The sequence below is a fragment of the Pteronotus mesoamericanus genome, unplaced genomic scaffold (genome assembly GCF_021234165.1).
Source record: "Pteronotus mesoamericanus isolate MK-2021 breed Mesoamerican mustached bat unplaced genomic scaffold, CSHL_Meso_final scaffold_36, whole genome shotgun sequence".
Classification (NCBI taxonomy): Eukaryota; Metazoa; Chordata; class Mammalia; order Chiroptera; family Mormoopidae; genus Pteronotus; species Pteronotus mesoamericanus.
Window position 1 is genome coordinate 1,778,208 of NW_026555313.1, and position 24,570 is coordinate 1,802,777.

Consider the following 24,570-nt stretch of genomic DNA (forward strand, 5'->3'; position numbering starts at 1 on the left):
GATGGTGGAGCAGAAAGACAAAAGAAGCCTGGATCCCTGATAACATGGTAGAGCCACCAAGCTAGACTTAGACTACTGTCCTTTGGGATTCTTTTATATGACTGAGGAAGAAAAGTCCAAACACCCACCTTGAATTTTGTATATTTCAAAGGTAGCTTCCCATAAACCCCCTCATAGGCTATTGTATTAGAAGCCATGTTCCAAATAAACCCCATCTAGTCTTTCAACCTCCTTGAGGACAGAAACTAGAGAACCTTGTTTTTGCCCCAAGGCAAAGCAATCTTAGGGAGCAGAATACATATGCCCCATTCCTAATTTTAGTGGAGAGAGGCAATCTGGTGCATTTGAAAAAATTGACACAAATCAGAACAATGTATTTATTGTTTACAGCCCCTCTTTTTAAAGACAATCTTCTCAATGGCTTCCTGAACAGATAAAGATAACAGGTAAAGCAAAAAGAATTTGGGAAATTCCAGGACAAGCCTAATTTACATGAGAAAGTGCAGTGAGTTCTGGGTAGAAGAGACTTGAATACAAAGTGAAGAGGAGAAGGCAGGACCAGCAAAGGCTCTGTTTGGGAGAAGTCTTTTGGAGTTCAGAGAGTGAGGGGAGAGATTGTAGGGGCAGTGCTTTGTTATATTGAGAGATCTATTAAGAAGTTTTGCTTTGTATCTGAAAGGCAATCACCTTTGGTATTTTTGGGAGATTTCATAAAGACTTAAAGAAAAGTATGTTTACTGATTCTAGAGAGGGAGAAAGGAAGAGAGAGAGAAACATCCATGTGAGAGACAAACATTGATTGGTTGCCTCTCATTTGTATGCCGACTAGGGACCGAACCGGCAACCTAGGTATGTGCTCTGACCAGGGATTGAATCTGTGACTTTTTGTTGCATGGGTCAACACTCCAACCAACTGAGCCACACTGGCCATGGCTTAACTTGTTCTTTATTTATTCCTTGGTGGCAGGACTATCTGTTAGAACATGACTCCAAAGGTGCAGACAAAAAAGTTTGGGCTTTGAGCAAGTAATATGGCTCAGAAAGAAATGTCTAGTTACTTTATACTATATGCCTCAAGACATGGTATTAGGAGGAGAAAGGTTGAACCAAACAGTTAGAACATACTTAATATTTTTTTTTGAACTCTCAGAGGTGGCATAGAGAGCAGTGAAATATGTGAATATGGGACAAGATTAAGCAAGAAATGATGAGAAAACTAAAAATAGTTGAGTTTGGTCTTGAACTGAAAGCTATATGGGAGCTGGTAAAGGAGTCTAAGAAAGATGTTACAGCTAAATATGAGATGGGGAAAAGAGTAAATATTAAAAACTGAACAGTTTTCTTCTTTCCGCTGTTACAATTTCTATTAATTGTTGAGAAAACTTACCAGAATACTGAGCAGTTGGTTGTATGTTACCCACATTTCTTCTTTGGTCTTTGTAATCCGGGGGTGGCCTTGTCAAATGTCTGTTTATCTGATCTTGTGGAGCAATTTTCTCCTTGAAAACACAAATGAAAATATATTCAATTTCATTGTTACCTTCTCACTTATAAAAATTCAAAGACTATTATTCAAAAAAGAATATAAGAACAATCTTGCAGCCATAGTTGCGAATCATGGACCTTATTTAGTAGTCTCTCCTTTCCGTTTCAATAATGTTTCTGCATGGAAGTGTAATTTCTACTTTACTTAATATTCAACATGTGTTTTGGGTCTAATAATTTCCCTCATTTTCTTTGTTTTGCAATTAGGTTTCAATAAGGACTAAATTTGTATGGTTTCTGAGTTGATAGTTCTAGTTTTTTTTAATATTCACCCAAGGATATGTTTATTGATTTTAGAGAGAGAGGGAGGGAGGGGGAAAAGAGAGAGAGAGGTGGAGAGACAGAGAGACGGAGAGACAGAGAAACATTGATCTGTTGCCTCCTGTATGTGCCCCAGCCAGGAATCAAACCCGCAGTCTAGATATGTGCCTTGACTGGGGACTGAACCTGCAACCTTTTGGTGAGTGGAAGGACACTCCAACCAACTGAACCACCTGGCCAGGGCTCTGGTTTTATTTTGTAGCACACATGTTGTGCTTTGGCACCTATACAGGATGTGGCAGAAGTAGGTTTACAGTTATTCATATGGAAAATACAAAAATTAAAAAATAATAATACAAGAACAAATTATGTTTTACATACTCACTATCAACCTACTTTTGCCCCACCCTGTATATAGGTCTGGTTCAACATAGAAAGCATAGGAGTAGGATTTTTAGATAAAATACAGGACACTGGGGCATTCTGTATTTTTATTTGCTAAATCTGGCAACTCTCAACAGGAGGAGACATCAGGAGATAACCTATCAGGTACTGGTAGGGGTGCTATATGCATTTTACTTCATTTTTCCTCTCATAAACAACATTTGAAGGTAGGCATGATTATTCCCACCTCATAAATGAGGAAACAGAAGCTTCTTTAGGCTAAATAACTAGTCTGAGATCACATAGCTATAGAACAGAAACCAAATCCTGAGTCAAAACCTCAGGCTCTTTCCTGTCATACCATATAAGGGCCCCTTGCTGCTCTGTTTCTCTGCGCCCCCTTCTCAAAGCAGACATTTCCCAGGCTCCCTTCTTCTGTCTTCTGAAATCACCTGCCTTTAGTCTTTAGAGCAGGTTTCTTTGGGAGCTAAGAGAGGAAAGAGGGGGCTTTCTTTTTATATTGCAATAAGGGAGAACGCATAACATGGGGGACCCTGGGTGCCTCAGTAGGAGCATGTTAGAAAGAACCTGTTATGGGATTTAGGCTTTGGTTGGGTGACTTAGGGAGAGTCCAAAGGGAAGTGAGGGTTTGTTCTGGATTGTAAGCTGTCAGAAAGGGAGGTTGATTCTTTGATTGAGGAATGATGGAGTTGTCACTCATTTAGTTAAAGAGGGGGATTTTGATATTTTATGGGTTACACAGTAACCTTGTTTGTATCTGTTTTTAGACAAGATTATGAAGTGGCCTTATGTTGTCTCTTTTTAGCATGCTCTCAGAGTAGCCCTGTTGAGGTGAGCATTCTGTAACATGTCCAGCACGGGACAAAATGGCCTGGCTCCAAGTGCCATATCAGTTCTGGACATCAGGGGCTGCGTTTTTTCTTTCTCAGTGTGGATCAGGAATTTTAAAAAAAAATTGCTTCATTGCTCCACAAAGTAACCTCCACTTTCAAAGATAAAAATAATTGGCATAGGTAGATGGAGGACGCTGTAATTATAGAAAAGTCAATAAATAGAAAAGAAATCCTTGCGACAGATAAATGGGTAAATCAGATGAAAGCAACTTGTGGACGGCCTAACTTAGAAGCACTTAAACCATGTATTTCTCAGTTTCCCATCAAATTCACAACTTTCCAAGTGGAATAAATCTACCATACAGGGGAAAAAAACAGCCTTTAAACAACAATAAACCAAATTCAAATTTTTGTTTCTAAGAAAAAAAACACTTGAAAGTCTCACAGGGTTTTTTGGGCATCAAGTAAGTCATATAAAACACAATTTTGATGAGCTAAGTGTAAATGAATCAGAAACATATGGATTACATTTCTTTTAAATATGGGTTTACAAATTAAGGGAAAAAGTGGTTGGTGAAACTCTTTGGTTTTGCCCAAACCCTAAATGTTTAAAAAACAGCTTGAGATGTTCTATGAAGCCAAGTGTGGCAGCGTTCGCCCATTCTTGCTGTGAACTATTGTGCAAGCCGACTGTTTTGATTTTTATGCCGAGCATGGGACTCTCTGAAATCTTCTCTTTTTCAAAAGCATCTATTATTTTTTCTTACATAATTAGGTGTTTCTGCTGTTTATATTGAAGAAAATAGGGTTCATGTGCGCTGCATGTGTGCGTGTGTGTCAGAGAGAGAAGGAGAGAAAGCAGGAGAGGGAAGGGGCAGGGAGAGATATCAGGCTTTTGGTTCCCCATTAAAGACTAGATTTCCAATCTGGACTTATTTTATATATATTTAATTTAATTATTGACTTTTATTCCCCCGAGTGCTAAACCAGATTACTCAAAGCATTAATGTATACATTTCTAGAAACTTGAGTTTCTTGAACTACTTTGTTCACAAATGGGTTAGATTTAATGGTGTTGCATATGGGCTAATGCAGAACAGCCAGTTTGTCATTTCATGATGAAAAGCGTAAGACTAGATTCCAACACTGAATGGAGACTGCTTCATTTGCAAGAGAATAACATTACTACTCTACAAAAGTGTAAACTCACAGGCATCCCTGAGATCACTTCTGTGTAACATGAAATTAAATTTATCAACTAATGTCTCAGGATAACCCAGTATCTTGGACCTAAAAACCTTACGCAGAGATAATCTTCTATTGCACACATTTATCTGTCCTGCTTCAGTTTGCCATCTTAAATGTAAAATGTGGGTAATTCTAGGACTTCCCTCTTACTCTTATTGTAAGGATTAATCTTTTAATTCTGAAAAAACTCAGCATGGTGCCTGGCACATAGTAGGTGCACACAAAACATGTTGATAATTATGATGCCCATTGTAATTAAGTACGACTCATCTCTCCTCCTTGTGCTTCTCTGGTGGGAGAGTAATAGAAAGTAAGGACAACACACTTTCACGAGAAAATGTCTCAATTTAGGCACCTATCTGGCCTTGCCAACTGACTGCAAATGACTACAAAGCATATGCTAATGTAAGTGGTATCAAAGACTGTTTCTTCCTGGATATGCTAAAAAGTACAGGCACCCTCAATGGCACCCAAAGAAGAGGAATGTGAATGGTTTATAAAGACCACAAAAGCAGCAGCCTTGGTCTCATTCATCTCTCATGCTTTAGGCCCCTGCCCTTTGCACCTGTTCCAGCGGTGACTCAGCTGGGGTCCAATGGCAGTTATGAGGCCAGTGCCAGGACAGGACCCTCACGGCCTGTTTCCTTGCCTTTTCATCAGAACTGCAAATCCAGAAATTTAACCTCTGCCTGTTGTAATTCAACAAATTAGTAGCGCTGATTGGAATAATGAAAGCGTAACCAGGAAGTCAATCTTAGATTGTGCATTTCCCCCTTCTACTGTCTGCATTTCTAAGGTATTTAGTTTATAAGGTAAAAAAACAAACAAAAAAAAGTGGGAGTGAGTGAGTGAGTGAACTGGGGTTTTCAAAACTATGACTTATAGAAGAAATTAGATATGTCACTTTATGTCAGTGGTTCCCCTACCAGGGGTGTCCAACCTTTTGGTGTCTCTGGGCCACACTGGAAGAAGAGCTGTCTTGGGCCACACATTAAATACAAACACTAATGAAAACTGATGAGCGAAAAATTGTTTTAAGTAAATTTATGATTTTGTGTTGGGCTGCGCTCATAGCCATCCTGAGACAGGGCCTTGGTCTTAGGAGGCAGGAAGAGTTTAGATCAGTTGTGGAGGGTATGAGTAAGTCTGAGAATGCAGGAGGGATGAACAGATAAATACTGAAGCAGGCTTAATGTCTGGGTAACGTGTGGGAAATAATGGCCTTGCCTTTCTGTAAGGGCACTTCAGTATGATGAAGTGGGGACTACATTTTTAATTTTCTTTTAAAACACCTCCCATTCGGAGACGCTTTATTTTGAAAGTCAAATCTTGATGAAACTCCATGCTCACTTTTAAAACTCTCTTATCTCCAAAATCAGTTTGGATTTGAGTTAAGAGTTTTTCTGTTCACCATTTCTGCCCCTCAGGGTTGTGGATAAGACTGGTTTCTTTTGCCTTATTCAAATGCCCATGTTGGTGGTTCTAAGCATTCCTGAGCTGGGCAGGGCTAGTTAGCTGAGGTGCCATGCATTCCAACTGTCCAGCAGTAGGTAAATCAAGGGTTTTTTTTTTTCTTTTTTTTCCTGAAGCACTTAAGATGTATGGAATTAACCTCTCATAGCCAGAATACCCTTGTTGCTGTGACATAAGTGGGTACAGAGAAAAGGGCAGTAAGTAGAGATGGAAAATAATGAAGTCCCTCTGTTGGGCCAACAGGTAGGCGCAGTAGACATTAGGAGAAAGTTTTACCGCATCCACCAGCATCTGCTGCTGCAGGAGAAGTTGCTGTTTCTGCTCCATGATCTGCCTCTGTAGAGTCTGTTTCTTTCCCATCAACTGCTGATTCAACAGTGATTGCTGGGAGTTCATGTAACCACTTCCAGTGTTTGGATTTGAGCAGGAGTTGGGACTTGGACTGGGGCCTGTGTTCTGGCCTACCACAGAGTGTTGATCCTAAAGAAGAGAAAGGAGGAAAAAAGCTACTGTGAATTAAAGGAAGAAAAACGTATCACATAGATCATAAGCTTAGATTCCGAACATTTTTCATCTTGTTAAGATCAAACATGGTTAATGAGCTGGAGATCAGAGAATTGCTTTTTAAGTGTAGAAGAAATAATTGCATATCACAGCAACCAAAGCAGCTGGGTTAAATATATTAGGAACTGGAAAAGCTCCCATTTGACTCCGATAGTGGAACCTCCACATTCTAAAAGGTGTTTATGGAACCTCAAAGAAAACTACTATAAAAACATATGGCAAATCTCTCAATTGCTCAGCAACAAACACATCATAAAGTATCAAGTTCTTCCTTTTCCCTAAAGTTAGCACATATCAATGCGGATCCTGCAATAAAAATAAGGTTTTAATTAATATACTTAAAAGTTGAATAACTGGCCATGGCCAGGTAGCTTGGCTGGTTAGAGCATCATCCCCATGTGCCAAGGCTGTGGGTTCGATCCCCTGATCAGGGCACGTACAAGAATCAACCAATGAATGAATAAATAAGTGGAACAACACATCAATGTCTCCCTTTCCCTCTTTCTTTCTCTGTCTCTGTCTTTCTCTCTCTCTCCAGAATCAAGAAATAAAAGTTGAATAACTATTTTGAATAGAAGGGAGATAGCTTTCTATGATAAGACAGGAAGGCTTGTGAGTTCTGTTTTATGAACACTCGCAAAGTTGAAAGGGACTTCATTATTCAGAGGCTTGTTAATTGTATTCCCTGGTCAGTAAGTCAGATATCTCAGTGCCTAATCAATAAAAGAGCACCCAACCAATTGATAATGAGAAAGTATTGATTAAAAACTCACATCGTATATTGAATAATATTGGGTATTAGCGAATTGCCATTCTAATTCGAGGTCTCTATCAATCTTTACGCATTGACAGGTCAGGACCCTGCAGTGTAGAAAGCTAATTCCAGACTAATATTTTTATTAATTCCCAGTGATGTGTTCAGAATTGAGCTGTACGACGTTGGGATTACAAGAAAACTAGAAAACATTGTCCTCACGTTGGAGAGTTTATCATCTAATTAAGGAAGAGATTACATGCTTACATGTGAAAGAAAAAGCAAATATAGAATCAAGCTTTAAATTATATATTGCAAGTACTGAGTCAAAGATCCTCACGTTTTAATGATATTCATTTGGGAAGCAGACGCCCTGGCCTTGCTCTAGAAACTCTGAGGCTGTAGATCGGGTACCTGCTTAGGTGATTTCAATGCTCATTGGCCCAGGGACTGTTCTTTGAGAAACACTGGATATATGATAGCAATAAAATCCAACTCTTATTCCCCAACTAGACTGTGTGAGGTTACAGTGATTAAAAAGATAAAGGAACTCTCATTACAAGTAGTACTAGTAACAGTAGTAGTAGGTACTGTATTTGTAGGAAGTCTCTTCCCTTTTATCTCCTCATTCTTTAGTTATCTGCTGAGTTAAAAAAGCCTGGGGATATAGGAAGCACGGCCTTGCTTTAGTAATTGCTGGGCTACAGAGCTCACCAATAGCCTCAAAAGCAAGGGGATGTAAAATAATCTTAAAGATGACTATGCACCGAGGCTTATTATAGGCTCAGCGCTTTACTCAATTTCTCTTATTTCCTCCTCCAACAAAACAAGGAGCAAGAGCTAGTATCATCATCCCTATTTTGCAGCTAAGAGAGATCAGATAACTGCATGTCCTGGAGGAGGATCTGAAGTCAGGTGTCTTACTCCAGAACTCCAGTTCTCAATCACTATACTCTATTGTTTTGCAGTTGAGATGAGAAGCGCTGAGAAGAAATAGTTTCGTACTTTAAACCTGTGCCAACCCATCTGTCCATGAAGCAAATGTTTATTGAGCACTCCCCTGAGGGGGGTGGGCTCTCAATTAGGTGCGTGGAAGGGAGTGTGCTGGGGAGGAGGAAAGGGGTATGGGTACTGAGAGTAGGGCTGGTTCTCCTCACCTATTTTAGTTAAAAATAATTAAAGCCATCCCTGAGCAGCTTAAAGGAAACACCCTCTAACACACCTGTACCCAATGTCCAGTCAGTTCTCTCAACTTTAAATCCATCATGACTTTTGGGAAAGATTTCATCCCACCTGTGCTACAAGCCACTAGGAGTGTGGGCCGGGAGACAAGCATGAATGTCATCAACGGAATTGCAGCAGACGAAGATCTGTGAGTTGAGTGCTCTTGGACAACAAGTGGAGGAGGATATACATGGAAGGTTGAGTGTTGAATCTTTGGTCCACCCTCACTGAAGAGAGGAACGCAGAGCCCGTGACAGGGAGAAAGAAGCGGGGTCAGAGAAGTGTAAAGACAACCAGAATGATATTGGAGAAATCAAGGTGAGAAAGAATATATTGGAAACAGTGGTTGGCCCTCTACTCTCCATTTTTCCCTGAAAAGAAACAGTCTGCTCTTTTCTATGACATAATTAGGAGTTTAATGTAAGACTGTGTAAAAAAAAAGGATTTTGTATTTTAAAGATATTGTTGACAGACATATATAGAAATTAAATTCACTTTTCTTTCAGCCTTCTTTGCATGTCCATCCAGCAGGCAAGACTGTGAGCTCTAGAGATGGGCCTGTCGTGATTCCTTTCGCAGTTTTGGCTCTTACTAGCTGTGTGATCTGGGACAAGTTGATTCACCTACATAAACCTCAATTTCCTTATCTGTAAATGGGAACAACAGTGCTGACTTCACAGTGTCCCTGTGAGAATTAGAGGAAATAATACAATGCCAGAAATATTTGGCACATAGTAAGCACTTAATAAACAATAGCCACTCATAATTATTAGTTATTTTAACACAAAGGAGAAACGGTCTGTTTATTTGTTTGTGTGTTTGTTGTGAAGCAAGGGAGACAGGCCTTGCAGATTGCAGAAAGTTGTTCTGTGTGTCAACTCTATGAGAAATGTAGTGGTTTCGTGAGCTACCTGTGGAATTACATCCATCCTCCCTACGTGGAAATGTCAGAAGATGAGGTGAATGGCATTGTCTGATGGACTGTCTTTGAGAGTGCTTCTTTTATTTGGGTTAAGGACTCAGCTCAGTGCAACTGTTACTTTGTTCTTTCTGTGATGTTTTGTTTTTTAATTCCTTAACATCCAATTATTTATTAATAGAGTAACCAATATACATTTACTAAGTGTTGTACCTTCATTTACTCACTTGTAAAATGGAGGTAATTCTATTAATGACTAAAATTACGTCTGATGAAATTCAGAACAGTTCCAGGAACGAAGTAGGTGCTTGATAAATTTTGGCAATTAATATTTTTCTTATTTACTTATTTCTGTATTATTTTACATATGACAGAGATTGTTTAGAAACAATTACCTGTGACGGAGCTTGTGTTGTAAATATACTTGGATGGCAAGTGCGCTGAGTTTGGCTCCCACCATGTTTTAAACACCGGTTGGCCCTTGTGCTCTTCAATTGGCCACAGTCTCCACTATTCCCTATTTTATTATATCCACCCATTTTCCTCATTTTTATTACTTGCTTGACCCATGCAGACATTTGAAGTTATGATCTCTGGCTTGTAATCTACCTGGGAATCTAAGAAACACACATCACTTCCCCACATATGCACTCACCCAACGTTAGCATGGTAAAAAGCAATGCATGATGATTTCTATTAGGTGGTATGATACCTACTACTCCCTTAGAATGAAAATCCAGATCTCCTGATGCCTAGTCTATTACCCATGCATCCATTCATCCATTAATTAATTTGATAAATTTTACTGGATATCTACTATGTGCTAGGCAGTTTTCTATTTTTTGAAGATTAACAAAGTATGTAGAAAAGGGGAAAATGAAGAAAAAGAAAAGAGTGCTTAATGTTGGTAGCATTGGTGAACGTCATCAAAATAATTTCCAGTGAAATCTGGAAAACCACACCCCTATAAGACTGATAGAAGATCTGCATGCCAAGAAAAAGTAACCGTATCTCTTTCCCTCTCTAATCAAACAGATGGACTGTGCTAAGTCTAGTCTCATTCCTTCGCAACACCAAAAGATATAAAAATAAGAGATAAGCTCTCTTTTGGAATTTTGCAGAAAATTTTTAAACCTTGTAGCTTCTAGCCCCTGGGCCTTACCATGCATTCTACCATATACATTCTTTTAATTCATGACTGAAGTAATATTTGGCTGATGCTACATTTTTTGTCCTTACGTTAACTGTGAAACACAAAGCACCTCCTTACACAGGCTTGCTGTCATTGCCAAGATGTTGTGCAAACGTGAGTACATGAACTATTTTGAAAGAAAAATAGGCTCTGATGTGTTGGCTTTGGTTCCCACATTCAGACTCATTCTTTGCCTTACACTCAGCCCATATAGAACTTGACTTAATAGAATTCATTTGTTTCCCCCTCAACACTCATTTTCTCCTCAAGAGCATGTGAAGGCCATGGTAAAAATGGCACAACCTAAGCCCATTCATAAAAGTGTGAGTGTGTGTGTGTGTGTGTGTGGGTGAGATAGTGAATGAACTAGGTAGTTCCACTGATGTAGTGTTTTGTATGGTAGAAAACCTAGTTTCGTAGAGAAACCAGAAGTAAAGATTGATTTGGCAGCATATAATAACCATACACTCGTTCAAATCATGAACTTAAATGATCTTTCATTTTGTGTGTGTGTTTTTTTCTGCTTCTACCAATAAAATTATAGTATTTGGTGCTAATCTACAAAGTAGGCTTCTGGTCCTATCCTCCTGGGATTTAATATAACCTTACATTTGATATGAGCTTATAAATAATTTTCCACATCTATGTGAGTGTGTGTTTGTATTTAAGATTTTAAAGTCCTTTTGTAGTATTAGATAAGCCACTGAGTTAGAATAATATGCCAGTGTTTAAATATGGTTAAAGCTTCTTGATCCTTGATTTAGTCCAGCATAGGACTGCTAGAACAATGAGATCATGTCTCTACTTTTTTAAATAAATTTCTGCCAATACTTAAGCTACATCTTTAGAATTATCTTCACTCTACTCTTTTTTATTCACTCAACAAACATTTGCTGAGCATCTACTATGCAGCACACATTCTTCTGGGCCTTGGGGTCAAAGTCCATGCAGCCTTCTGGAGAATTCCACAGCTTGTTTATACTTTCAAGTTTTCCAACTGGACTACTGGTGGGAAATTTATCTTCTAGAATGGTCTTAGGGATGCTAGGAGACCATTTGGTAAATCAGGTGTATGATGACCAAGACTTTTAGCTGGAAGCAATCAAAACAAGTTCACAAGTAAGTAGCAGTGGGTGAGGTTAATTTACATTTATAGGAAGCTGGACGCATTTATTAATGTATGGAAAATATGGCAAAAGAATGATTTTTAAAATTTGTTACATTGGTGACAATATCTTGTGCATGGATCACCACAACAAGACAGCAAACTATGTCTATAAAACTTGACAGAAAATTAAGGGAACACTTGAACTACTTTAATTTTTTAAAAAAATTTATCCTCACCCAAGGACATTATTTTTTTTCATTGATTTTAGAGAGGAAAGGAGAGAGAGAAATATCCACGTGAGAAAGAAACATCGATTGGTTGCCTAGTGTATGCACCCTGACTGGGGACCATACCAGCCCAGAACACAGATTGGACTTGCAACCTAGATATGTGCCCTGACTGGAAATTGAACCTGCAATGCTTCGATTAGGGGATGACACTCCGACCATCTGAGCCACACCAGCCAGGGCCACTTGAACTCTTAAATCCGTACCTCTTTTCCTTAAAGGATAGTTTATTTGTCCTCCCTGTTATACCTATATTTCTCTTAAAGCCAGTTTGAAGTCCTTCTGAAAAAAAAAATCTAAATTTAAAAATTAGAAATAAACCCCCTCTATTCCAGTCCTAACAGCTAATCGATCAATATTCTCTTTTGTAAAATTTTAGGAATAAATATTTAAAGAAACTATATATGAAGAAAATTTTATGAATCTCAATAAACACACACCAGAGTATATGCTTGGCCCCTGGGGTCTTACTTTGATAAAATGCTTCTGTAAATTATGGTCAATATGTGAAAGATCTTTTAAAAAGTTGTTAACTAATAAAAATGCTGAGATAACCTCTTCCTTTCATTTTAATGGAGTGCAAAGGTTTGTCAAGCAGGACTGATTTCAGCAAAACATAGAATGGGGTCCAATTAGCTATGTCATAAAGCAGCAAAGAAAAATGTTCCTGGCTTCACTGAAGTATGTTGAACTATTAAGACTCACTGAATTCAGTCAGTTTTACTGTTAAAGCAGCTTTGTGGGCTGATCAGCTACAGTAAGTTTCACAAAGCAAGTAAAGTTATCAGACAGGTATTGTTCTCTTAATATTAAAAAAAGAACCCTCTAAAATATTTGTCTTGTTCTAGGCATCTGGGTAAAATAGCTCTCTGTTTCTCTTAACTTATTTTAGAATGGGGATGTATAATGATTTTTTCCCCGCAGAAATGAAGTAACTTGGATTCACGAGAGTATTCTGGCCTGGGATGACTGCCCTTTCTTTTTCTTGGCTTCCAGCGTGAGGCATCTGCAATTTGCAAAGCAAATTCAAGATAAAGTACCCAGCTGGGCATGTTTGTACAGTAGATCTCACAAACTGGTTTGCTATTCAATTAATCTTCTCCCCCGCCCCTTCTCTCCTTCCTTCTTTCCCTGTGTCAGGGAACTAACTGCTCAACTGTCCCTCCAGGCTATTCATCTCCTGAACTGTCTACTTATGAAGCCATTTATTTATCTCTATGCCTGAGAAACAAGTTGCCTTAACTGGTTCAGATTCCCTACAAGCTGGCAGGGCCACTTAAGTTATTTATCTGGGGCATGGATAGTGAGGTGGCTGTGGGCGGATAAATAATGGAACCGTTCTTGTTTGACACAACAACAACGACAATAAAACAATGATCAGGAAATCATCCAGGATACACATTTTATACAGAAAGACTGAAGATGTAAAACACTGCTCATCTCCAGGTTGCCAGTCTTTTCTTTCAAGGGTCGGTAAACTTTGGTATGACCAGTCAAATCCACCTGGCACCTTTTTTAGTAAATAAAATTGTATTGGAACATAGCCATACACATTGATTTACGTATTGTCTGTGGCTACATTACAACAGCACAGTTGAAGAGCTGTGACAAAAATGTAATGGCCCACAAAGCCTAAAATATTTACTACCCAGCCCTTTATGGAAAAAGTTTTGCTGACCCTTACTCTCTTTTGCTGTACTAGCCAAGTAATGCTACTTTACATTAAACTGATAAAAATGCCACAGAGAAAGAACCCAGCAATCCTTGGAAAAGAACTGGCAAGTTGGGGATGAGGAACCCCTATTAAGAGATCTGTGTACAATAACCCCTCTCTCCAGCCACTATGACAAATCATGAGAACTAAAGAGCAACTTGCAGATCATCCCACCTCATTTTACAGATGAAGGCGCTGCCCAGAAAGGTAAAGAGATGGAGCTGCACAAGGTTACAAACCTAACTAAAAGATGAATACCACATGTCCAAATATATTAGGAAAACATATTAAGGAGATATGAATGTAATAAAATCTATTTGCTTGAAAGAACTATAGCTTGTCTGACAGAACTGGCTTGCTGGGGATGAGGGGTGGGGGACAGAAGATGTTCAGAGGGAGAGTGTGCAAACACGGGCACGGGTATTTGGATTAGTATTTTTCTTTGTATTTTGCAATTATAAGAAGTGGCTGCTTTTTCCTCCTTTTTAACAGGGCGTTCTTCTTTGCTTGCTTAGAGCCTTCTCCTCCACCCTGCAGGGAAACCCTCATTATATGTTTAAATCTGGTTCAAATGATTAGAATAAATTTTGTGGTCACCGTAGAGTTCATCCTTCAGATGTTACCTAATTTTCGAGTCACCAAGACACTGCATCTATTCTTAGCCTCTGGGGTGGACACTTATTATGGGTTGGCGCAGAAGAACAGTTCCATGGGTGAGGAAGCAGCGTTTAGGTGGGAGAGTGGCCAGGAACAAAATGTCAGTGGGTCAGGGTGGAGTGGGAAGAGTTTGGTAACTTGGGGGAAGGAGTGAGAAATCTTTCTTACAAGAGAAGCTTTTCAACGTTAGAAGGGCTCTTTGTGGCAGACCTGAAATTTCTGCTCTGTAAGTTAGCTTTTAGTTTTCTGTCCCTAGAGCAATGGTTTCAAACTGTTATTTGGATAACAGTGACTTTTGAGGATTTCACAAAGCTATGAATTCCGTTTCTCCTCCCATACCCACAAGTACACTATTGTCAAGTATACTAAATACAACTAACAGTGTTGTCTACAATTTCAGGGAGTTTACAAATTTTCTAAACATCCACAGGCCATCTCTCCATACAACTTAGGCTGAGAACTCTACCCCTTTTCCTAGAACATTAGTGTTTATGAAAGTAATGAAGTGCTTCCCCTTGGATATATCCTCTATGCTGTACTCCTAGCTTAAGACCATCCACAGCTTCTGTTTGACTCTGCCATCAAGTCCTGATTCCCAAGAATTGTGTATAAGACCTTCCATGATCTGGCTTCTGCATGTTTCTCCAGTCTCATCTCTCAACACATTCTTTCTTCACTCTATGCTATGGTAACATTAAGCTACCTGTAATTCTCTGAACTTTCAGAGCTTTCTCCTCTCCATATTTTCGCACTTTGCATATGCTTACATCCTCTCTGCCTGGAACACTCTTCCCCTGCTCTTTCCTACCAAGTGAACACCCATTCTCTCTAGACTCAACTAAGAGGTCATTTTCCAGAAAGTCTTCTCTGACATCCCAGGGATCTTCAACACCCCTTTTTTGTGTTTCCATAACACCTGGTACTGGCCCATGGCATAGCTTATGAACCCAAATCTGAACTAAAAGTCTTTATATATGGAAAAATGTTTTTAAAAGTGGTTGATATCTAAAAATAAATTAGACTTTATTCAATATTGTAATTCCAAACAAATAGAAACAGAGAAGCTAAAGTGTGTGTGTGTGTGTGTGTGTGTGTGTGTGTGTAAGAAATCCCTAATCTTATTACTTAACATAATAGAATTAATAACAAAATTTAGGTACTTATTTCTAGATTCATGGCCATAAAGTAACAACAGAGCTGTCAGTCTATATCACTATTGTCTGTTTGCTTATATCTATCTCTCATTGTAAGTGCTTGGAAAGCTGGGATGCTTATCATGGTATTTCCAGGGTGTAGCAGACTCTCCATAATGTTTCTTGTATAAATAAACACATAAATAAAGAAGCACTCTGAAGCAGAAAATGGGATAGAACTTCCTGCTACAGCACAGGGGGTGAAATGCTAGCTCTTTTCAAAGGCAACTGAAAGCCAGTGTGGGACAGAAAGCTAGAGTGTTGCTTTTATGGGTGTGCCCATAACTTTTCTAAACTCCTATGGCATAAAGAACACTTTAGGAAGGCAAAGAGTTTGTGATGAGTGATGACGAAGGTCATATGAAGATGATGATGATGATGATGATGATGATGATGATGATGTCTGTTTTGTCCTGGAAGGCAGGAAGAAGGTGCATGGATGTTGCTAAATAGGTGACAGTCTCCGGATCACAGGAAGGATACAAGAAAAGTTAGCATTTATTTTAAACTGTTATTTTCTTTGACAATTTTTACTTCTTACACACTAGGACATTATTTCTTTATTTCTTCTAGGAATCTGTTTCATGTGATCTGTGGACATTGCTAATTTTGAATCTTCTCTTTTAACCTCTCTTGGCCTTACTTTAATGTTTTTTTAAAAAAGATTTTATTTATTTATTTTTAGAGAGAGGGGAAGGGAGGGAGAGAGGGAGAGATACATCAATGTGTGGTTGTCTCTCCGGTGCCCCCTACTGGGGACTGGGCCCACAACCCAGGCATGTGCCCCAACTGGGAATCAAACCAGCTACACTTTGGTTAGAAGGCCGGCACTCAGGCCACTGAGCCACACCAGCTGGGGCTACTTTCTCCAATTTTAAGATATGGAAGTTAGATTTAAATCTCTAAATTCCATTCTAGTGCTGGAACAATTGAAATTATATTTTTATTGAATCAAACTAACAATAAATACAACTTTGATAAATTATTTGATTTCTTTTTTTCCATTGAGTCTAAAACACAACCTAAAAACATGACATACAGTGGTTTTGCCATGGTAATGAACAAATACGAGAGTTGGCTGGAGGTGGAAAGTGGGGAATCGAATTGATTATCTTCTTTTGAAGTGAGTGAGGTTAATAAGTTGAGGATGGAAATGTTGAGAAAAAGTATTAAACTGAATTCTGGGGCTGTTCACATACGTCAGTGGAAGGCACAATTTAGAACTATATTGCTTTACTAATAAAATCTGACTTTTCTGAACCAATCCTGTAGAAAGACCTATACTTTTCAATTCTTGTAAAAAAAATCTACACTGTTTTGCTAGAGGTAATTATTATGTTTTGAATTTCCATTCTTCACTAAATATATAAAATGTATGAAGATACAAAGCACCTTTATATCTGCTCTTATGAGAAGTGAGAACACACCTTGGTTATTGCTGATTGTTTAACAGACATGGAAATCTAGATGCATGGACACAGTACAGTGGCTGTGGTCAGTATCTTCAGATGTGCCCGTCTACTCTAATGTGACATGATTAGCTATTTTTGAATGTATTATTATAATGACCACTAAGGACATTTAAAAAAAAGACCCATCTGTTCTCTGTTAAATGTAGCCCTGAAGTCTCTCTTGGATTAGCAAAGCAAGCCACTAAATACTTCAGTGGGACTTCAAAAAAAGCTGAGTTCTCCCTAAGAATCACTAAGGGATGAACTTCAAAGATTAGAGGTTTCACTTGGATCAATTCCCAGAAAATCAGGTTATTTACCAAATCTTATTTATGCAAACTAGACAAACATGTTTTGATCTGCAAAGTACTAAAATAATGTTTAAGAAAAACAATAACCTTAAATGAGAAGTCCACCACGGAGAAGAATGAGGAAGGTCAACTTTCTTTGGTCTGATTACCTTGTCTGTCCCCATAGGTCAAATCAGCTGTACAATTACTACCAGATCTGTTGTTACTTTATGGCCATGAATCTAGAAATAACTACCTAAACTTTTTATTAATTCTGTTATGTTAAGTAATAAGATTAGGGATTTCTTACACACACACACACACACACACACACATTTTAGCTTCTCTGTTTCTATTTGTTTGGAATTACAAGATGTAATAAAGTCTAAATTATTTTTAGATATCAACCACTTTTAAAAACAATTTTCCATCTATAAAGATTTCTAGTATAAATTTGGGTTCATAAGGTTCCTCACATTAGTTCATCTGAATGGAGAGTGCAGAATGAGGCGAGTCTACTTTGGCAGTTGTCCAACACCGGTGACTGGTATTGCCTGAATCCCAATCATATCTTGTACTTATTTTTGCTGTAGAATATATCAATTATATATTTACATGTAGATTTTTTTTTACTACACTATTATTACTTTAAGTGCATGGATGGTTTTATGCATCTATGCATTCCCATAAGTACACATTAGCCTGACATAAAATACTCAGTATATATTTGTTGTTAAATAAAGAATAAGTAATTACATGAAAGTCAGATAAACAATTTATCACATGATTTGCAAGTATTTAGGTATTACTGAGAAAGTAACATGTATATCAAAAATTTTCAGTGAAATAACAAATACTAATGTCAAATATTACATAAAATATCTTACCTGGGAATATTTAGTATTATTTATCAATTCAAGGTATTATAGAAATCTTTTTGCTTATGGTTAAAACCTTGAACTTAAATTTAGCATGAACAGGGTTATGTGAACTTTTAACCTTGTTTTTTCTCAGCAATTTGGGTAGGTTGATTGTACTGGGTTCTGTTACTTGTAACTGGAAACAGATCCTTGATTTGAACATAACTGTCTAGTGATTTTCAATTGGGTAAACATTTGTGGCTTATGTTCCTAACTGCTGATCAGGAGAGAATGCATGAAGAGAGACTGATATATTGTACAGTTACCAGTGTTTACATTGTTTTGTACTTTCCAGATCCATGTGGTACTTTTGAAAAGAATATACATCTGGGAATGTAACAGCTCTTCAGCTGCTGGCTGGATGCAAATAACAGTTCATTTAGTATATATCTGAGCACTTCTGCTTATTTAAATCAAAGCTGTAACTAAATTTGAGCCAACTGGGTTCCCTTTATAATTTGAAAATATTGTTATCTAGCCATCCACATAAGAAAAAAAAATAAAAATAATTTTTAAAATTTCTAGCCTGTTTGTAAACTTAACAGAATTTGGGCCAAGTATGTGAAATGCCACAATGTTGAATATCATGGAAACTTAAAACCAGTCAACTATTGTTTTTACGACGTACATACGACCAAATAATTGGCTTGAAAAAGTTATTAACTAAATTAATTGAATCAACAATTTGTTTCAGTACTAGTAAGACACAGCCTGATTGTCTTATCAAAGGACTTGATTTACCTGATAGGTTTTTCGTTGAAGTTTATATAAAAGTTTCTTTTTTGGAGGTACTGGTCAAAAATTAGTAGTCCATTTTAGAGAGGTTGGTTAAGTTAATAAATATTTTATGAGAGTTAATGAAGCTAAAGTATTTTGAACTCTTTAGAAACAAAAGAGATGCAATGTTAATATGCAACTGACTAGCTATACAGATCATATGGAAGAAAAGACAATTCAGTTCCTTTAAAATAAATACATACCACTTACTGTTGAAGATAGCCATTCTCACACACAGCAGTCCTTCCATACTCAGGGCTGCAACTTTTCCTTTACCGCTCAGTTAAGTCTGACTATTTCTCACACACATTTTCTTTACTCTACCTTAATCATTTTGCAGGCGGTGGCGGGGCAGCTGGGTTCATGGTTTTCTCCCAGGCAACATATCATTCATTCATATACCTTGCTATAGCTTTCCATACCAAGAAAGTATGGAAAAAGTATCTTTGGATTTCACTGGTCCCCAGTCAGAAAAGGAAAGTGGGATGTCATTGTTTTAGAGGAAAAGCAACAAATGTGGATAATATAGATTATTTTAGTAATTTAATTGTATTATTGTTTATAAAAGATCAACGAGAGGTTATTGGTGTGTGATGAATAACTTTTAGTCAAATTTAGCATCACTGGAACTAACCTGTGTACTTCCTACTACATTGATCTTTAGAAGGGAGAAGAAAAACAACAGGGGCATTGATTTATGGTATTTCCACTTTTTAGGGAATCCATGAAAAGTATGATAATTTACCTGTAAGCATCTATTACAGTCAAGGAAGGCTGTGGTATTTCTATTTAAATGCAAATAATAATTCACCATGTTGTATAGGGAGTGATTTATTTTGATATGATTTTCCCCCCAGGATTTTAGGCTAGCTGCTAGAAATATTGTCCAAGGACATCTGTTCAAGGATCTACTTTACAAAATGGTCAAGTATTCCTTAATGTTTATATATATGGTCAAGGATAAAAAAACAATCAGGCCTACCAAGATTTATAAAGCATGGCTTATTGAAAGATATTCCTTAGAGGGTTGCAGTTCTATGAACTGAATCAATTTGTCGCTTTGGGGGATGATTCACTTACTGCAAACTGTAATATGTCTTAAATGAACAAACCAGTTAAAATTAACCTTACCACCATAAACTTTCTGATTTCTGTTTCAAGTTAGGATAGTTCCCCATTCTAACTTCAACAGATAAATACTGTGGTCAGAGAAAATTTATATTCCCTCTAGTTAACTACATGTGGACACATATATAAACATAGAGGTGAGACTATGAAAATTGTTAAGTGTGTACAGGTTTTATATTGTGACTGTTTTGTCAAGCAAACTAGATTTCTATTTAGAGATTTAAATGACAAACTGGTTTTCCTGTTTGGGAGGGTTTAGAGAAAATATACTGGGAGATACAGGGGCAGATCAACTGGCCTTTCCTGGGTCACTTCCCCCTTTTATATGTAGGGGACACTTTGGAAGAGGCAGGTACCTGGATTATAGAGGATTGTTTCTGATATTAATGGAACATTCATAGTGAACTGTAGAGTAGGTAAGGACACAGGATGCTGATGGGACACATTTTAGATTGCTGGAGGTCCGGACAGCCCTTACTGAAATTCCTTGATTGCACTATGGATGAGTTAAGAGGAACAGGGAATAAAAAGGAGAAAAGAATAGGGACACATAATATTTTGAACCAGTTATACATGATGTAAGGCAGAAAAAAAGTTGCTTCATACATACATCAAAGAGCTATAGCAAGCTTTAGATGTTAGAGAGAAATCATTGTGGCTATGGGGTAGTAAGTATCCTCTGAGAGTTATCACCAACACTTCTAGTTACTCTGTGTTTTTTAGTATTTCACATAAGTATATATTTTGTAAGTAATTTCGATTATGATGCAGTGATGTTAATAAGACTTTGAATTTTGGCCTCGGCTGGTGTGGCTCAGTGGATTGAGTGCCAGCCTGAGAACGAAAGTGTCATTGGTTCGATTCTCAGTCAGGGTACACGCCTGGGTTTGCAGGCTAGGTCCCCAATAGGGGGCGCATGAGAGGAAACCACACACTGATGTTTCTCTCTTTCTCCCTCCCATCCCCTCTCTCTAAAAATAAATAAATAAAACCTTAAAAAAAAAGAATTTGAGTTTTTAAGGTCACATCAACTCAGAAAAATAATCTTTTACAGTCAAATATACAGTTTTTTCTTACTTTAAAATGTTCCATTGATCTTTTAGGACAGTAAAATATTAAAAAATGATTACACAGAAGTCGATAAACTAAGTAATCAATGACAGAACAAGTGGGATTTGTTTTTCTTAGCCTCTAGGCAAATGTCAACACATACTTCAACTTCTCACATGATTTGGTGATTAAGCAGAACACATTTTAATATTCTATTTATAGAGGGCAGGAGAAATGGTAACACAACTTGAAATTTTGATTTCTGAATATCCGTGTTTCCCATAAAAGAAAAAGTGTTTGTTTGTGTGTATGTGTGTGTGTGGTTGGGGGAGAGCCTTTATAACATTACTACCGTAATACCTACATCTATATACTTCCTGTATTATTAAACGTTTTTCCCTAAGACTTCATATGCCAAAATTCAGTGCAGCCATATTCTTGGATATCTGCTCTCTATTTTGGCCTGGAGTAACATTTGGCAAACAGTGTTCCGAGCCTCTTCTTAAAGCACCACTAGCAGGCACTGTTAGAGCATTTTCATATGAATTCATTAGACTTGGGCAAAAATGAACAGCAGCTTACATCACTGAGGATCAGTGAACACAATCTCATAGCAACAGACACCAAAACAGTCCCTCATTACAAGCCTTGTCCAACAATCAAGTCTTTAACGAGAACAAAGGTTGACAGTGATTAATCATTAAGCAGTTCCTTGTTCCTTGATGCACGTGTTCTCAGCAGCCTCCTGCAGAGGCAGTCTGGCATATTTCCTGTCTCTGTGCTCCACTGTGCCATGTCTGAGGGGACACCCAGGCAGCTTTCTCACTATTTCAATTTCAAATGCTACAAACATCTACAGAGTTTCAATGTGCACATGTCTTGACTTTTATTCTGAGCCTGGCAGACTCTGAATTGATATAGGGAGTGAGAACATAATAAGCCGTTAACTCCACATCTGCTTAGTAGATTATGTTCAAAGACGGTATAAAAAATTGATTAAACACTGTTTTCTAGAATAAACCTTTGAAATCTGTTTGTTTCATTAAGCAACACAATCAGTTGAAATAAGTTAACTGTGCAATGAACATAAGATACCGTTACTACTGTTTCTATATTTAAAAAGCTTCAATGTTGATGAAGCAAATGCTTTGAAAAGCAACAAAAATATTTTCAGAAATCCTCTTTCAAATAATTCTGTTTCACAAGGTAAGGAAGTTGTAATGTTAACTAACATTGTCATTATTTTATTCAGTGCTCCTCTTGTGTTTTCAATAACTAGACTAGGCTCTATTTATCTTAGCTGGCCATACAATGGTATATGTATTCATTTTAATAGATTCACTTGGAGGTTCTATTTTTTTTTTCCTTTTTCAACATGTAAACACCCCTGATGATAACCATGTTACCTGTGAACTAGATGAAGAGGGAAAAGCAGCTATGAGGCACAGGTTTCTAGGAGTTGAGGGGCAAGGGTTAATGGAAACAACAACAAAAATTACCAATGGCAGTCAGCTGTGTTAACAACAAATACATTGTTTTTCCCAATGATATCATACCTGACAAAAAACAGAATGAGGTAACTGTAAGGATTCTTTGTATCTGTTAACTACTTTTTTCAAACTGGTCAGAAATAAGTAATGGCAACTCTGCAGACATTCAAGTAGAAGATTTTAACTAGCATGTTTAAAATAGAAAACCTAAAGCATGAACTCCAATCGCAAAACATGAAATATGCAATTCTCCTGGTGTACTCAGAATTTTAGTGTACAGCTGTAACTCCTTTAAGCTGAGTTATACTTACTAAGGAAAGGGAAATGACAATGACATTCCACAAACAAAAAGACCACCTTATTACTGGTAACTAAGGTCATCAGGCAAATGTATGCGGCAGGGATGACATAATGGTCATTGACTCATGTTAAGATCAAAGCAGCCTGTTAGAAACCCCGTTCAGAGAATGAACATCTTTTAACTGGAGCCTCTTGGGATCAACACTCAAAACTAACAACAGTGAACTTTGAACTATGAAGGAAAACAATGAGGAACTACAGGAAGAAAGCTTTCAGGGAGTGAGATGGTCTTAGACTGTATATCCTTATAAAATGACCCATCTAATTATTTTAATTCAACTCAATTTACAGTAATCTACTCTAACTGGTTCTATGTATCTCTGTAGTTAGGGTAAATTGACTTTACCTCACACTAACTTACTTTAAAAACACAATATCTGACTTGAACTGGCTGCTTACCTGCAATCTTTTTCCAATTACAAGGTAAACTTGTAGTATTTGGGGGCTTATGTCAAAGTCTTAGGGCAGATATCTAAATCAATTATAAGTCAAGGGACTCTAAAACGATGTTGAGATGGCATGGAGCATTAGAGCAATTTCTGAATCATGGGGTATGCAAACCTCAAAGAAATTCCCAATATGTATTTATTGGCATCATTATCCATAAATTACAATAATAATGATCACATGCTGGGAACTCACTATGCATCAGTCACTATACTGGGTGCTTTATGCATGATCACATTTCATAACTGTAACAATCTTTGAAAATAGGCCCTAGTAGCACCCCCATTTTACAGATGAGAGAACTGACACTTAGAGGTGGTAAATGATTCATTTACATAGGTGGCCAGCAATGGAGCCAAAATTCTAACTCAGGCAGCCTGACTCCAGAGCCCTGCTATGATATTGGTATAAGAAATAAGATAAAACTAACTTGGCCAGAGTCTTTGTTATAGCACAGTTGTAAATATATAATACTGGCACACAATATGGAAATATGAGGCAATGTGCTCTAGTACAAGTATACAGTTTGGAAATGTAGGGCCAGTATTTGATAAAGGAGTAATATGACCTTAAGTTGTTTTATGTTTCTGGACACCAGTTTCCTCATCTGTAAAAGTAGTATGATGCTTTATTCCCAGTGCATAATATAATACATATAAAAACATTTTGTAAACACTGTACTCCAGCTGGCTAAAATAAAAGCAGGAAGCTGCAGACACGTTTTCTTTTGAGCCAATACGACGACTGTGGAAGAGCAAAAAACAATAAAATGAAAGTGCTAAGAAACCACCCCCACCCAAAAAAAGGCAATTCATGGAAGTGTATTAGCTATAACCCATGCAGAAAATGTGTAGAAGATTTTGTTTATACCACAGGGAAGACATGGCGGAAGTGAACTGAAAAATAGGTTAATTTTCTGCAGGCATTATGTCATAGTTGTTAAGAATATAGACTTTACACTTAGGCAGATCTGGGTTTAAATCCTGGACAAATTACTCCAGCCTTAAGATTTTGGTTTTTCACATTAGTGAAGTGAAAAGCACAAATTTAGGAATTAAAGGAGATAATATATATGAAGTGCTTTATGTTAACAAGGCTCAGTTAATATTGGAGACTATTATAATTATTATTTATCTCCTGATGTCATTATAGTTTAAAAGGAAGAATGTAATTTCAGGAGAGCTATACACCAGAGACAACCATTTGTGGCTTCCAAAGCCTTAACAAGGGAGGTTAAGGAAAGCAGTTCCTGGGGCATACACTTAAAAATGGCACTTTGG

General features: G+C 37.5%; 1 protein-coding gene across 1 annotated transcript in view; it reads right to left on the reverse strand.

The window, feature by feature from the left end:
• Positions 1-24,570, reverse strand: part of MAML2 (mastermind like transcriptional coactivator 2) — a 348,650-nt gene that overhangs the window by 4,872 nt on the left and 319,208 nt on the right. The window contains exons 3-4 of the mRNA XM_054592529.1: positions 6,042-6,245; positions 1,388-1,499 (exon numbers count right to left, since the gene is read on the reverse strand). Coding sequence (XP_054448504.1) covers positions 1,388-1,499; positions 6,042-6,245 — 316 coding nt within the window. The remainder of the gene's footprint in view (positions 1-1,387; positions 1,500-6,041; positions 6,246-24,570) is intronic.